This window comes from Elephantulus edwardii, unplaced genomic scaffold (genome assembly GCF_000299155.1).
Source record: "Elephantulus edwardii isolate Elephantulus edwardi_28Jun2011 unplaced genomic scaffold, EleEdw1.0 scaffold00278, whole genome shotgun sequence".
NCBI classification, from domain to species: Eukaryota; Metazoa; Chordata; class Mammalia; order Macroscelidea; family Macroscelididae; genus Elephantulus; species Elephantulus edwardii.
This window is the reverse complement of record NW_006400028.1, coordinates 2,206,209-2,223,435: the sequence shown is the minus strand read 5'-3', so window position 1 is coordinate 2,223,435 and position 17,227 is coordinate 2,206,209. Positions and strand designations below refer to the sequence as shown.

The 17,227-nt window shown below is 38.9% G+C and overlaps 1 protein-coding gene and 1 pseudogene across 1 annotated transcript in view; one reads left to right on the top strand and one right to left on the bottom strand.

Annotated features, from left to right (window-relative positions):
- Nucleotides 1-17,227, bottom strand: part of FAM186A (family with sequence similarity 186, member A) — a 46,739-nt gene that overhangs the window by 20,890 nt on the left and 8,622 nt on the right. The window contains exons 3-5 of the mRNA XM_006900264.1: nucleotides 13,871-14,041; nucleotides 1,735-3,026; nucleotides 2-1,509 (exon numbers count right to left, since the gene is read on the bottom strand). Of these exons, the coding sequence (XP_006900326.1) occupies nucleotides 2-1,509; nucleotides 1,735-3,026; nucleotides 13,871-14,041 (2,971 nt within the window). The remainder of the gene's footprint in view (nucleotide 1; nucleotides 1,510-1,734; nucleotides 3,027-13,870; nucleotides 14,042-17,227) is intronic.
- Nucleotides 3,470-3,983, top strand: LOC102855180 (annotated as a pseudogene).

Sequence of the window (17,227 nt, the reverse complement as noted above, 5' to 3'; positions counted from 1 at the left end):
AGTGAGGGTGATCCCCTCTGACAGAATCTGCTCAGGAGTGAGGGTTATCTTCTCTAACTGAATCTGCTCAGGAGTGAAGGTGATCCCCTCTGACTGAATCTGCTGAGGGCTGAAGGTGATCCCCAGGGCCTGGGCCTGCTCAGGAGTGAGACTAATACCCTTTGACTGAATCTGCTGAGGAGTGAGGGTGATCCCCAGGGCCTGGGCCTGCTTAGTAGTATGAGTGAGCCCCTCTAACTGAGCCTGATCAAGAGTGAGAGTCATCCCCAATGACTGGTCCTGCTCAGAAATCCACTTTGTGGATGGATCTTCATGAACAGGGAAGACTCCAGCTAGGGAGGATTCCTTGGAAGTGGCAGAACTGATTGGTACAGGGTGCTTTTCTTCAGGAAGATTTTTGCCCACCTCTTTACTGGAGAGTAATTGGAATGTATCTTTCAGTGTGCTCTTCTCTTGAGGAAAATGGCCATTGTCAGATAATAACAGCACTGATGTTTGTGATACTGTGTTTTCAGAGTCTTCAAGTTTTTCCACTGAAGTCAGTTGAGCTGCCATTTTCTGCCTCTGATTTATGTAGTCCTGTGTCTTTTGCCCAGTTTTTTTCTTTTCCTCATTCTCTAATGTTCTCGTCAGTTCTGAGTGGCTCTTTTCCTCCTGAACCTGCTTGATCTGCTCATTGTTCATTAACAGTGTTACTTTTTCTCTAAGCTTGAGCTTCCTTGTTTCCTGCTGTTCTTGGGCCTCTTCTTTTTGCTCAGTCTGCTGTTTTTGCTGTTCATGCCACACTTCTTTTTCCTGAAGTAGCTTCTGTTTCTGATGCAGCGGTTTGCCCTCCTTCATCTGGATCCTTGTCTTATCACCCTCCAAATATTTCTTTTTCGTCTCTTGACTCTCCTTCTGCTTTGAAGTAATCTTTACTCCTTGCGAGTGATATTTGAAACCTGTGGCAGCAACTTTTTTATTCCCTTGCAAATACTCTTCCTTCTCTGGGTGGCCTGTGTCACTTTCTACTTCGGTCAAGATCATTTGGAGCACATTGCTAACCACTGGGTCCATGTTCTCGTGGGACAAAAAGGTGCTAATTTCCTCTGTTGCACTACTAGTTGAGGATTTTTTACTCTCTAATCCTGGTATAAATGAGACCCCTTTTTTTTGTTTCTCAGAACTATCTCCAAATTGTCCAGCCTTTTTCACATCTTTGTATTTCTTCAGGGTTTTAGCAATGATCTCACCTATCTTTTGAAAATATTCATCCAATTTTGCCTTTATTAGTCCTATTCTTTTTCTTTCTACTTTTTTTAACAGTAAATTCTCCTTCGTGACAGTCTTTTTATCAGAAGGCTTTCCAATGTTATCAATTTTCTCTTTGAGGAAAGCTAAGATGATTTTCTGAAATTCATCCATATTGCCCTGCTCATGTTTGCCCACAGCACTGGTAGGTTCTGCAGTGATTTTACTTCTTCCTGCATGTGATTTAACAAGTTCAGGATGTTTGACATGCTTGGTGAGGGCTAATGTTCTTTTCTCATAAGTTTTCTGTTCATATTTATCAACTGTGCTGGTAGGTTTAGAAGTGTCTTCGGTGCTTTCTGAGTGTGATTTAACAAGTTCTAGAGGTTTGATGGGCTTAGTGAAGGCTAACTTTCCTCTTTCTTCTTTTTCTTCTTCTTCTTCTTCTTCTTCTTCTTCTTCTTCTTCTTCTTCTTCTTCTTCTTCTTCTTCTTCTTCTTTCTCTTTCTCTTTCTCTTCCTCTTCTTCTTCTTCACTTCTGGTAATTTCTATAGAGACGTGATGTTTCTTTTCTTTCTTTTTTTTAGATTGAATGGGCCCAGGCAGCTGTGCTGGTAGGTTTTCACGTGTACTCTCTTTATCTTCTGACTCAGTGGCAGATTCCTCCTTAACCTCTGAAGAAACTTGTTTTCCATCCATTTGATAGGAAGCTTTGACTCTGAGTCTTTTCCACAAATGACTTGCTAATCTTTTGTCCCTTGGTCTCCATATTTCAGTAGAGAAGGAAGCATCAGGGGTGGATGAGCCTTCTAATTCAATAGGTAATTTTAATTGGGCTTCAGGAAAGAAGGAAGCAGCAGGGATGGATGGGCTTTCTAATTCAACAGGTAATTTTAACTTGGCTTCAGGAAATGATTTTCTTTTTCTTTCCTTCTTTCCCAGTGCTTGTGGCTCAATGTAGCGAGTAGATTCGGCCAAGACATTTTGCTCACCTTTTTCACTACTTAGTTTTGATCCAGAGGCCTTCTCCCCGCGTGCCTTTTCTGTTTGCCTATTTTTTTGTAGTGGATGCCGGTCAGCCTTGCTTTTCTTACGAATATAAGCTTTATCTCTGGAAGATACTTTGCGTTTTTTCTCAGAGAAAGCACGCTGTTGTAATCCAGTCAAATTTGAAGCCTTCTCCATTTGACCTGTAGATAAACTAACTGATTCCTGTTTGATCCAAGAGCTCGAGCTTCCTTTCCTGTGGGTCTCATCTACATTTTCTAGTGCCTTGGCCAAAATACTATCTATATTTTCCCCTACATCTTCAGCTTTGGGCAAAGAGGACTGAGATTTCAAGGATGATGCTGTATACATTTGTAATTTATTTTCTAGAAGATATTTGGCACGGATAAGTTGCTCACATTTTTCTTCTGCATTTTGAAGTTCCTGCTGAAGCATTTCATTTTTTTCACTAAGATCTTGTATTATATTAAAGGACAGTTCCTTTTCAGTTTCTCCTTTTTCATCTATCAGCCCACTGGCACTTGGAAAACCAGTTTTTAACTCTTCATTTACCATACTCAAAGCTTTAGAAAGGTTTACTATTGTTGTTGATATGTATTCAATAGCACTGTTTTCCATTTTAGTAAACATTGAAGAGTTTACAAGTTCCTGCAGCATATGTTGGATTTCAGAAACCTTTGTTTTTGTTGCAAATTCATCATTAATCATCCGATGTGGTCTTAAAGCATGAGCTGTTGCAGGTCGCTTTATAACTCTTTCTTTCCAAGATTTCCATAAAGTACCTCTAGCTGCTGGAAGAACAAAACAAAACAAAACAACATATGAGGTTGCATTTCTTCTTTTGCATTGTGCTCTATGTTTAAGCTTCAATGTCATCTAAATTAGTGGATTCCCATTTTTACTACTGCAACTGAGACACATTCATAATAATGGTGACTGGAATGCAAAGGGAGGAAACAAGGAAGAAGTAGTTGCAAATTGTGGACTTGGTGACAGAAATGAGGCTGGGGATCGAATGATAGAATTCTGTACAATCAGTGATTTATATGTTGCAAATATTTTTTATAAGAAACATAAATGGTGATTATACACATGGACTATGGACTTCATCTGTTGGTACACACAGGAATCAGATCGACTACATCTGTAGAAGGAATCGCTGGAAAAGCTCAATATCAGCTGTGAAAACTAAGCAAGGTGCTGGTTGTGGAATAGACAATGAACTCCTCATATGCAAGTTCAAACTAAAGCTAAAGAAAATGGAATCAGGCGGCCGGGACTGCTGCTATGGAGTGTGCGCAGCGCGGTCTTCAGGTCAGCGGAAGCCACGCTCTCGGGCTTGAAGTCAATAAATGGAAGCTGGTACAAATTTTTCTACTGCTGTTTCTAAAGAAATCACTTACAAGGAACTTAAAAGCCTGCTGACTTCCAAAAACGTTATGTTAGTTGATGTGAGAGAAATATGGGAAATTCTTAAGTCTGGAAAAATTCCTGGGTCCATCAATATACCATTGGATGAGGTAGGCCAGGCTCTACAAATGAATGCAAGAGACTTTAAAGACAAGTACAATGAAGTAAAGCCATCTGAATCGGACAATCTAGTGTTTTCTTGTTTTGCTGGGGTGAGAAGCAAGAAGGCTTTGGACACAGCACTATCTTTAGGCTTTAACAGTGCTCAACACTATGCGGGAGGATGGAAGGAATCAGCAACTTATGAATTCCCAGAGAAGAAAAAAGGAAGTTGAACTGTAGAATTCATATTGGAGTCATCTTGGTGTACAAGCAGCCTAAAATCATGGAATAAACAAAAGAAAAAACATCTAGTTCTGGCATCACCTGTGGCTAGAGGGTAAGTAAAAAAAAAAAAAGGAATCAAATCCACATGAACCAAACTTAGACCTTGACTCTATCCCACCTGAATTTAAAAATCACGTCAGGAACAGGTTTGAGGCTTTGAACACTAATGAACACTCGATGAGCTCTGGGAGGATATCAAGAATGTAATTTATGAAGAAAGCAGAGACAAGAGGAAGAAAAGACCCAGATGGATGTTAGCAGAGAACTGAATATCTTACTAGAGAGCCAAGAAGCCAAGCAAAGGGAAGAAATCAGGAAATTAAGGAGTGAAACAGAGTATTTCAAAGGGCAACTCGGGAAGACAAAGCAATGTATTAAAATAAAAAGTGCAAAGAGCTGGAGTGAGAAAACCAAAAAGGCCAAAGTCCCTTGGCATTTCTTTTCTTTTTTTATACTGGTTTACATACAAAGTTCATAAAATTGATATACATTGCATCAGCAGTCAGGAAATTGAAAGATGTATCACAATGGGAAAGTCTGCTGTTAGGGACCTCTCCAGAGTACTGAAGAGCAATGGTGTCACTCTGGAGACTAAGGTGCACCTGAGACTGGCCATGGTCTTTACCATTACTTGCTATGCATCAGAGAGCTGAACAATGACTAGGGATAACAGAAGAATTGATGCCTTTGAGCTGTGGTGCTGGAGAAGAGTATTGAATATATCATGGACTGCTAAGAAAACAAACAGGTTCATCCTAGAGAGGGATAAATTAGGCTGCTCCTTGGAGGCAAGGATTCGGAAGCTTCATCTGACATATTCTGGACATGTTGCAAGGAGGGACCAGTCCTTGGCGAGGGACATCATATGTGAGAGGGTAGAGGGAAAGCACAGGAGAGAAGACCCTCTATGAGGTGGATTGATTCAGTGACTGGAGTAATGGGGGTAGGTGTGTTGGAGACAGTTAGACTGGCACAGGACAGAGCAGGGTTTAGGGCTGTTCTACATAGGGTTGCTATGAGTTGCAGGTGACTTGGCAGCCCATAACAACAACAACAACATAGCATTTCACATCCTTTGACAATTCTTAAAGCTGAAGTAACTGAAGAACAAATTCAAGCCTCAAGTTACAGTACTTAAGGATGCTATGGGCGGAATATTGGATGATCCAGGAAGCATTAAAAGAATATGGAAGGAGTACACAGAGTCACAGTACCAAAAGGAACAGGGTGACATGGAAGAATTTAATGAAATAACAAATGATCAAGAGCCATTAGTGATGAAGGAGCAAGTTCGAGCTGCTCTGAAGGAATTGACATAAAGCAAGGTCCCAGGAGTTGATGCAATTCCAATTAACATATTTTAACAGACAGATGCTGCCATGCACATCCTCACCAAGTTGTACCAGGAAATCTGGAGGATAACTGCCTTGCCAACAGACTGGAAGAGATCCATATTTGTTCCCATTCCAAAAAAGAGTGACCCTACACACCCATGTTTATTGTGGATTTGTTCCACAATAGCAAAGAGCTGGAAAAAACCCACATGCCCATCAACAAAAGAATGGATAGAGAAGCTCTGGTATATCCACACAATGGAATACTATGCAGCACTGAAAAACAAAGAACTCATGAAATATTATGCAAAATGTATGACCCTGGAAGACATTATGCTGAGTGAAATATCTCAGACACAAAAGGACAAATATAGCTTAGGGCCACTGTTATAAAATGGGACTGACATCAGGGTTGAGAGAAGACAGAAAAAGAAAGGAGGAATGAGGTATATTGCATTGAAACAGATGAGGGAGAGATCTGTTTAAAAGGTATATATGAATGGGTATTCTTGTCATTACAGAAGTCCAGAGTGAAGACTACATTGTGGAGTGGACTTGGGGGGAGGGATTGCATAACAATGAAAGACTTTTTCTTTTCAAGGAGAAGAGTGAATTGGGCAGGGAGAAAAGTGCAACAATGAATGACTAGAAACCCTAAGTCTCTGTAAATGTGCATTAAAATTAATAAATTTAAAAAATAAAACAATGTATACAAACTTTATGAACTCTGTATGTAAACCAGTATAAAATAATAATAATAAAGATATCACATGGCGGGAAAAAAGAGTGACCCAACAGAGTGTGGAAATTATCGATCAACCACTGTTATCACACTCAAGCAAAGTCCTGCTGAAGATTATCCAAAAATGACAAGTACAGTACATCAACCAAGAACTACCAAAAATATAGGATGGGTGTAGAAGAGGCCATGGCAGCAGAGGCATTATCGCCAGATGGATCTTGACTAAAAGCAAAGAGTACCAGAGGAATGTCTATCTGTGTTTCATTGACTATGCAAATGCATTTGACTGTGTGGATCACAACAAATTATGGTCAACCTTGAGAAGAATGGGAATCCCAGAACACTTGATTATGTTCCTATACTTGGACCAGAGAGTAGTCATCAGAACAGAGCAGGGAAACACTTCATGGTTCAAAATCAGGAAAAGAATGCATCAGGGATGCAGCCTTTTGAAACTATATGAGGAACAGATAATTTGGGAGGTTGGACTTTATGGGAAAGAATGCACCATCAAGACTGGAGGAAGACTCATCAACAACCTATGTTATGCAGATGACATGGACACAATCTTGCTCGAAGATACTGAGGAGGCATTTGCTGCAGAAGGTCAGGGACTGCAGTCTTCAATATGGATTAAAGGTCAACATTAAGAGGAGAAAGATTCTAAAAAAATCTCCGAGGCATTTGATCCTAGGAATGTTTCTAGAGAAATATAATAGTGATGAAGCTCAACATTAAGAGGAGAAAGATTCTCACCACTGAGCCAATTGGCAACACCACAATAGATGGAGAAGAGATTGATGCTGTTAACAATTTCAGCTTGCTTGGATCAACGATCAACTCTTTTGGCACCAACAGCCAAAAAAATAAAAAAAATTAATTGCTCTGGGGAAAGCTGCTGTCAGGAACCTCTCCAAAGTGCTAAAGAGCAACAATGTCAGTCTGGAGACTAAGGTGTGCCTGATTAAGGCCATGGTCTTCTCAATTACTTGTTATGCATCAGAGAGCTAGACAATTACTAGAGTTGACAAAAGAATTAATGTCTTTGAGTTGTAATGTTGAAGAGTATTGAACATACTATGGCCTGCCAAGAGAACAAACAAGTTTATCCTGGAGAGGGTGGACCAGGCTTCCTTCTCCGTGGAGGCAAGGATTTTGAAGCTTTGTCTGACATACATTGGGCATATGGTCAGGAGGGACCAGTCCCTGGAGAAGGACATCATGCTTGTATGGAGGAACAGAGCAGGAGAAGAAGACCCTGTATGAGATGTATTGACACAGTAACTGGCTTAATGGGGGTAGATATGTCAGGGATGATGAGACAGACTTGGGATAGAGCAAGAGTCAGAGCTATTGTGTATAAGGTCGTTATGAACTTCAGGCAACTTGATGGCACATAACAACAACAACAACAAATTAGTAAATACACATAGGATAAAGGTTCACTGGAAAACTTTAACTTCACAAATACACATTATTATTTTAAAATAATGAGAGAAAAAAGAAAAAACTTTTTCCATAGTCACCTGGAACACTGCTTCCAGAGTTTAGAAAATAATTCATCCATGACCTCAGCTGGTTGTAATTAGAAATAAGCAAAAGGTTTCCCATTTTCTTAGATTCCTACCTGACCTTTCTATCTCTCTTGAATAAAAACGGACCTTGATTTTCTTTTCCCAAAATGGTCACAAATGAATAGACAAAAGTCAAACATGTCCGAGGCTATCTGTAATAGTAGAGTTGTAAATTTAGCAAATTTTCTCACCTAAAAACAACAAAGTGTATATTGTTGTTGTTGTTGTTAGGTGCCTTCGAATGGAGAGACCCTATAAACAGCAGATCTGAACCCCATCCTATCCTGTGACAGCCTCACACTTCCTGACACACTAGAGCTCATTGCTGCAGCCACCATGTCAATACACCTCATCAAGGGTCTTCCACTCCTTTATTGACACCCCACCCTTCCAAGAATCATGTCCCTTTCCAAGGAATAGCCCCTTCTAGCAACATGCCCAACGTATGTGAGGCGAAGGCTCATCATTCTTGCCTCCAAAGAAAACTCTGGCTGCACCCTCCCCAAGACATATTTATTTTTATAAAATATATTGTTGTTATGTGTCATCAAGTCACCTGCGACTCATAGCGACCCTATGTACAGCCTTAAACCCTGCTCTATTCTGTGCCAATCCTACTGTCTCTGACACACCTACCCCCATTTCCCCAGTCACTGAATCTATCCCTCTCATCAAGGGTCTTCCTCTCTTGTGCTGTCCTTCCACCTGCTCAAGTATGATGTCCCTCTACAAGGACTGGTACCACCTTCCGACATGTCCAAATTATGTCAGATGAATCTTCAGAATCCTTGCCTCCAAGGATCAGCCTGGTCCCAACCTCTCTAGGATGAACCTGTTGTTCTCCTACCTGACCATGTTATATTTAATACTCTTCTTCAGCACCACAGCTCAAAGGCATCAATTCTCCTTCTGCCATCCATAGTCATTGTCCAGCTTTCTGATGCATAGCAAGTAATTGGAAAGACTATGGCCTGGATCAGGCACACCTTTGTCTCCAGATAGACATCATTGTTCTTCAGTACTTTGGAGATGGCTCTGACAGCTCACTTTTTCAAAGCAATTTGTCTTTTAATTTTTGGGTTCTGGTGGTCTAGTGGCAAGAAGCTGCACTGCAATCCCAAAGGTGCACAGTTTGAATTCATCAGATGCTCTGCTGGAGGAGGGGCCATCTCCTCCTGTGCCAATCAGATCCGATTCAATAGTACAGAACAAGAAAGGAGGGAAATGGATCTAATATATAGAAACATAAAAAAATAATTTAGAACTAAGCAGCAGACACATTAGTTGTCACTTATTATAGGATTACATAGACTTCTAGACTTCACTGAACAATCAAAAAGCCAACAAAATCAAATGTCAGCGAGAGAGAAGGAATCAAAATCCATAGCTGCTTCTATATATTATGTAAATGTCCAATTTTCTGCAAAAATCCGGGTCAGAATATAAGATGGTACTTTGAAAGAATAGTCTGGAAATATATGTCCATACCAAAAAACCTGCACATGAATCCTTTGTTGTTGTTGTTATTGTTGCCTGATCCTGTTGAGTCTACTATGACACTAAAAACAACAGATCTGAACCATGCCCTATCCTACGCCATCCTCACAATCTCCAACATGCTTGAGCTGATTGTTATAATCACTGTGTCAATCCATCTTCTTGGAGGTCTTCCTTCAAGATTGAAAAGATTGAAGTTGTCAGTGACTTCATTTTGTTTGATCCTCAATCAATATTCATGGCAGCAGCAGTCAAGAAATCAAAGGACGTGTTGCATTAGGATAATTGGCTGTCAAGTACCTCTCCCAAGTACTAAAGCACAAGGATGTCAAGTTAAAGACTAAGGTGTGCGGATCCAAGTAAAGATATTTTCCATTACTTTGAATTCATCTAAAAGTTGGACAATGAATAAGGAAACTGAAGAAGAATTGATGTCTTTGAATTGTGGTGTTGGAGAAGAGTACTGAATAGCCTATGGACTACCAAAAGAACAAATACATGTATCTTGGAGAAAGTGCAGCGAGAGTGGAGGCAAAGATGATAAAGCTTCACCTCACATACTTTGGGCATGTTGCTAGGAGGGACTGTTCCTTGGAGAGGTACATGATGCTCAGAAAGGCGGAGAGTTGGCAAAGGAGAGGAAGACCCTTGACCAGGTGGACTGGCACAATGACTGCCACAATGCGCTGTAGTATGTCAGGAAGTGTGAGGATGGCACAGGATAGGACAGGGTTCAAATCTGTTGTCCATAAAGTCACTATGAGTCGTACTCAACTTGACAGCACCTAACAACAGCATAACAATGGGCTGGAGCATGACAGATCATAAAGATGGCACATAATAGGAAAAGATTCAGATCTATTATTCTTGGGTCACTGTGAGTCATAATTAACTGGACAACAAATAAAAAACAGCTACTTCACACCAACTAGAAATAACTATAATTAAAAAAGACAGACAATAATAAGATATGACAAAACTGTAACCTTTAAACACTTCTGATGAGTCTATAAAATGGTACAATCACTTTGGAAGCCAGTTTGAATTTAAAAAATTAAATATAAACTTACCATTTGACCCAGAAATTCTACTTCCAAGATAACTGAAAAGTCTTAGAGCTAGTGAACCTATTTAGTAGGGTGGCAGGCTACAAGATCAATATCTAAGTCAGTGGGATTCCTCCACAGTAACAAAGAAAGCACAGAGAAGGAAACCAAGAAGCGATACAATTTACAATAGCCAACCACAAATTGAGATACTTGGGAATGAACCCAACTAGAGATACAGAAGGCCTGTACAAAGAAACCTACAGAACACTTCTGCAAGAAACAATATAAGACCTAAAGAAATAGGAAAATGTTCCCTGTTCATATAAATAGGAAGGCTCTCTATAGTGAAAATGACAGTCCTACCAAAAAGCAGTCTACCTGTTCAATGTGATTCCAATACAGATACTAAATTCATTTTAAAAGGAAATTGTCATGTTTGTTTAGAGAGGAAAGAGACCCCAAATAAGCAAAGCATTTCTGAAGAACAGAAGAATGAAGTGGGAGGCATAGCACTCCCTGACCTCAAAACATACTACACAGTGGTAGTAACCAAAAACAGCATGGTACTGGTGCAGTGACAGGCACATAAATCAATGGAAAAGAATGAAGAACCCAGAAATGGACTTGTAAATCTATGGTCAACTGATATTCGACAAGGAAACCAAACCTATCAATTGGGGAAATGACAACTTTTTCAACAAATTGTGCTGGCAAAACTGGACTGCTACCTACTGAAAAAAGATCTATATATCAATCACACCATACACAAAAATCAGCTCAAGGTGGGAAAGAGACTTGGAAGTATATAAAGAGACAAACTGGGACAAAAGTTAGAAGGTCTGTAGTAGAAAGAGTCTGACAAATACAGCCAGAAATGCACAATCTGGAGAGGATAAAATTGATGAGTGGGACTTTCTAAAGATTAAATCCCTGTGTGTATAAAAACATTTTCCGACAGAGTAAAAAGAAAACTTACCAACTGGAGAAAAATGTTTGGCAATACCATTTCAGACAAAGATCTCATAACAAAAAGTTTACAGAATACTCCTGGGCCTCCATAAGAAAAAGACTGATAAAGCAATTACAAAACAGGCAAAAAATAAGAAAAGACTTTTCACAGAGGAAGACATTCATATGACCAACAGACACATGAAGATATGTTCAAAATCACTGGTGATAAAAGAGATACAAATCAAAACCACAGTGAGATACCATCTCATCTCAATAGCAGTGGCAACGTTTGACAGAATAGCAAGCAATAAAATGTTGGAGAGGATGTGGAGAGGCGGGAACTCTCATACACTCTTGGTGGGATTCTAAAATGGTACAACCACTCTAGAAGGCAGTTTGGCACTTCCTCAAAAAGCTGAGCATAGAAACTCTGTAAGATCCAGCTATAACATTGCTAGAAATATACCCCAAGGAAATGAGAATGGAGAACATTAGAAATTAGAACATGTACACCAGTGTTCATAGCAGTGTTACCTTCATAAGAATACGGAAACAGCTTAAATGTCTAACCACAACCAGATAGATTGAGAAATTATGGTACATTCACACAATGGAATACTACACAGCACACAGGAGCAATGATTTATAAAATTACTACCTAACTTGTGAGAGACTGAAGAGCTTTATGCTGAGTGAACTAACTCATTCTCATAAGGACAAATATTGCATAAGAGCATTAATATAAAAATAGAAAGATAATCAGTAAACATGTATGGGAATCCAAGGGGGGAAGAGGTGGGAGCAGAGGAGTGAGGATGGGTAGGGGCAAAACCACAGGGTTGTACAATTTGGTGGGTGAAGAGAGGTGATAATAGAAATGGGAAAGATCTGGTGGAAACCTGAAAAGACAAGGTAATGGTGGCCACGATCCAACTATGATTAATTTTAGAAAAAAATAATGAATTGGAATGATTGTATGGGGGAAGAAATGAAAGCATGTATATGCTCATAAAAGTGAAAAAGTATAAACAATCCAAAGTATACCAAACTGGCCAGTGAATAAACATAGATAATATAACTATCTAATGGGATATTATTTGGAAATGAGAAGAAATGAAGTACTGATATATTATTCTATAACATGGATAAACTTCAAATCCTTAATGCAGGTTAAAAAGAGGTCATACAAAGATTCCATTAATATTAAGTACCCAGAAACAAAGTTACTGAGACAGAAAATAGAGATTGTGTGGGACTGCAATGAGAATGAGAATTCATGAATATGAGGTATCTTTTGGGAATGGAAGAATGTCCTAAAATTTAATTGTGATGATCATTGCATAATGCTATAAATTTAGTCAAAACCACTAACTTGTACATTTAAGAAAGGTGAATTTTATGGTGATTATTTATAATAAATTGTCATGGATTGAATTGTATCCCCTTAAAATAGATTCCAATTTGCCCAGGCTAAGATTCTCAATATGTCTTTATGATTTATGATTTAATGAGGCAATCTTATATAACAATGTAGTCATTCCCACGGTTGAGCCAAGATATCATTAGTCAATCAGTTACGATTAGCTTGGATGGGAATCCTTAAGGATGTTAGAGACCTGATCGGATGAAGAGAGAGTTTCTCTGGGATGTGGCCTGTAACACCTTTAAATCAAAAGAAACAGAAGGAGAAAAGAAACAAGCAGAAAGGAGAGATCTCAATATAACCAAGACAGAAAAGCCAGAAGGAAAGCACAACTTTTTTGAGTGCAAGTTCATGCGCTGAGAAACTTACTGACAAAGGGAAACAGAGACATCTGTAGACCTCCAAGGAATGCCTAGACTGCAACTGCTGAAGAAAACTAGGAACTTCTTCCAGAACTGACAGCGACATAAAACCTTCCACTAGAACTAGCACTCTGAATTCTGACTTCTAATCTCCTTCATAGGGTCGCTAAGAGTTGCCTGCCACTCGACAGCATTTAACAACAACAACAACCTCCTAAACTATTACTGTTTTTGTTGTGCACTGCAGAGTGGGAACGAACCCATAGCTGACCCTCCTGCATGTTTTCAGATGCAGTAAATCGCATGTGAGGAGAGCATCCATCCTTCTCCCACAGAACAGCTGGTGGATTCAAACCTCAAGCCTTTGGGATTGCAGTGTGGGTCCTCACCACGAGGCCACCAAAGCTCCCTAATCTCCTAAACTATGAGAGAATAAATTTCTCTTTGTTAAGGCCATCCCTATGTAGTATTTCTGTTATAGCAGCACTAGATATGACATACATCACTAAAGGTGTTTTTTTTTAAAAAAAACATAATTCTATTAATTTTAATGAACATTTACAGAGCTTTTGGAATAAAATACTTTTTTTAAAAAAAAGAACTGTTTAAAAAGAATATATTGTCAGGTACTATTGCTATGACAACAGTCCAGAATAAGAGATGCATTGTAAAGTGGACTGGGGGAGGGTTGATGAGAAGAGAGATTATTATGCAACAATGAAGGAATTTTTTTTTAAATGTGAACAGTGGGAGGTAGGAGAAAAATGTGTAACAATGAATTAATGAAAATCCAACTCCTCTGTAAACTTCCATTAAAATCACAATAAAAAAGGGAAATTACCTTCAAAGCATTTAAAAAAAACACAACATAATTCTATTTTCAATGTCTTATAGCATCCTTACTTCTTATTCTCATTCGTTTCTTCCTGTCTTCAAACAAATAGATGCTAATTTTACTCAGCATCTTGACACCATTCTCAATAGCTCTGAATGTCTCTGGTAATAGCTCCATTTGTGGCATCCAGAGGCTGCTTTCATCAGTATTAGTTGCAATAATCTCAGACAAAATGAGATCTTGAAGAGAGTAAAAACAAAACAAAAATTAGGCAGGAAAAGAAAGAATTATAGCAACATAGACTTGTATGTATTAGTTAACTGTTCAATACTCTACAACTGAGTTATATAGGTAATTTGCACTTTTTACTTTTCTGGAGCTTTTTTCCCTGTGAAGAAATTAAAGAGAAAGATACTTCAATTGGAAGCTGAATGTTGGAAATTAAATGGATTTAAAATTATCAATTTGGTTTAGTTCACTGACTCCAAGAAACTATCATAGGACAAACAGGTTTCTATAATATAAGCATGTGTTTTAATACTAAGGACCTACATAAAATTAACTCCTTTGGTAAATTTTCTAATATTTTTATAACCTGCAACTAAGTAACATTCCTAATTTTTAACATTCTTTTCTTATGCATTCTTTGATTCAACCCAAGCATATTCTCTCATGTACTTTTCTAGATGCCGAGGATACCCTAATGAATGAAAATCCCTTCTGCCTGAATTCTGATTTGGGTAGGGCGTAGTGCTTAGGTCTGATTAAGTACTGACATCATAATGTTTACATTCTAGTGAGAGGAAACAGACAAAAAATTAAAAATAAATAAGTTGATTATGTATTATTGATGTTGTTGTTGGTAGGGGCCATCAAAGCATACCTACATCAAGGGTATCTACAGCGGATCTGAACCTGCCTTTTTCTCTGCTGTCCTTAAATCCATTTGTTACAGTCACTGGATCAATCCACCTCCATGAACTTCCTCTTTTTCACTGACCCTTCATCTTTCCCAGCATGATATCTTTTCCCAAAGTTCCTAACAATATGCCTAAAGTATGTAAAGCACAGTTTCACCATCTTTGCCTTTAAGAAGCACCTGTTTGCACTTTCTTCCAAAATGTATTGGTTGTTTTTTTGACAGTCCATAGGATAGTCAGTATTCTCCAAGATCACAACTCAAAAACATCAATTCTTTTTCTGTCATCTTTATTTATTGTCCCACTTTCAGATGCATAAGGAGTAATTGAAAAGATCAGGTGCACCTTAGTGCTTCAACTGGCATCATTGCTCTTTACTACCTTGGAAAGGTCCTTTGCAACAGATTTACCAAACGCAATGTATCTTTTGATTTCTTGTCTGCTGGTACCAGAGATATTGATTGTAGATCCAACTAAGATGAGGTTATTGACAACTTCAGTCATTGCTCTGACATGATGTTATCTTTTGGCCAGTGGTGAGGAATTTTGTTTTCTTTTTTCTTTTTTTTTTAAATTATTGTTGTGTGTGTACCATCAAATCAGATCTGACTGGTACAGGAGGAGATTGCCCTTCCTTCTCCAACAGAGCATCTAGTGGATCTGAACTGTGTACCTCTGGGATTGCAGTGCAGCTTCTTGCGACTAGGCCACCAGAGCTCCCTTGGCTGTAGCTTTTGGCCTTCTGCAGCAAGCATTACAAGTATTCACTTTCAGCAATCAAGGTTGTGTCATCTACATAATGCAGGTTGCTGATGAGTCTTTCTCCAGTCCTGAAAACATGTTCTTCATAAAATCGACCTTCTCAAATGATTTTCTCTACACACAGATAGGACAGATATGCAAAGAGGATACAGCTCTGATGTGCATCTTTTCCCTGTCCCCTTCTCCTGCTTAGGATTTTTTGTTGTTTTATATAATCTTTCATATACATTGTATTTCTAGAATTAATTACTATTGATCTATACCTACTATTACCCTGTCTTTTCAAGACCCCATTGAATCTTCCTTATCCCTTTATTCCCATTCTCCCACAAAATTGTGATAGTCTAATGATTTCTACCCTTTCCTTTTTTTCCCACTTCCTACATCTTTTCTCGTTTTCCTTTTTGACATTTATCTGACTAGTTATCCTTCTATTTTACAATAATGGTCTTCTATGGTATTTGTCCTTATGAGATTGTGTTATTTCACTCAGCATAATGCTGTCTAGATTCTCCCATGTTGCATATTATTTTACTAAATCATTGCTCCTTAGTGCTGCATAGTATTACATTGTGTGAGTGTACCACAATTTCTCATTGCATTCATTTCTTGATGAGTATTTTTATTTTTTCCATTTTCTTGCTATCGTGAATAACACTATGAACGTAGGTGCATATATCTGTGTTTATGTCTCACTTCTAGTTTCCTTGAGATATATTCCTAGCAGTGAGATAGCTAGATCATATAGAATATCTATGTTCTGCTTTTTGAGGAAATACCAAGCTGCCTTCCAGAGTGGTTGTACCCTTTTACAGTCCCACTAGCAGTGCATCAAAGTTTCAATCTCTCCGCATCCTCTCCACCATTTATTGTATGCTGTCCTGTTAAACTTGGCTACTGCTATTAGAGTGAGATGGCATCTCACTTATTTTGATTTTCATCTCTCTGATAGCCAGTGATTTTGAGCATTTCTTCATGTGTCTGTTGGCCATCCTAATGTCCTCCTCTGTGAAAAGTATTTTCATGTCTTTTGCCCATTTTGTTATTGGGTTAAAAGCCTTTTCTTGTGAAGGCCTGTAATCTGTAAATTTCCATTATTTGAGATGTTACTGCCAGGGTTTTTTTCCTAGTCTGTAGGGGTTTTTTTATACTCTATTGTAAAAAGGTGTCCTACATGATCAGAGAAACTTCTCTAATAACTAACTATAGATCTGATCCCTAACAGTATAATCTTGGAATGTAATTTTTAAAAGTCCCATTTGTAGATTTTATTTCTCCTGGTTGTGTATTTCTGACTATATTTGCAAGCCTGTCATTATTGATGGTGAAGAGATTGAGATTCTTAACAGTTTCAGTTTGCTAGGCTCCAAATCAACACTCTTGAACCAGCAGCCAGGAAATCAAGAGACAAATTGCATTGGGAAAGTCGGCTGTCAGGGGCCTCTCCAGAGTACTGAAGAGCAACGATGTCAGTATGGAGACTAAGGCATGTCTGATACAGGCCATAGTCTTCACAATTGCTTGCTATGCATCAGAGACCTGGGCAATGACTGTTGTTGTTGTTGTTATGTACCGTCGAGTCGCCTGCGACTCATAGCGACCCTATGTACAACAGCCCTAAACTCCACTCTGTCCTGCGCCAATCGCACTGTCTCTGATACTCCCATCCCAATTATCCCAGTCACTGAATCAATCCACCTCATAGAGGGCCTTCCTCTCCTGCGCCATCCCTCCACCCTCCCA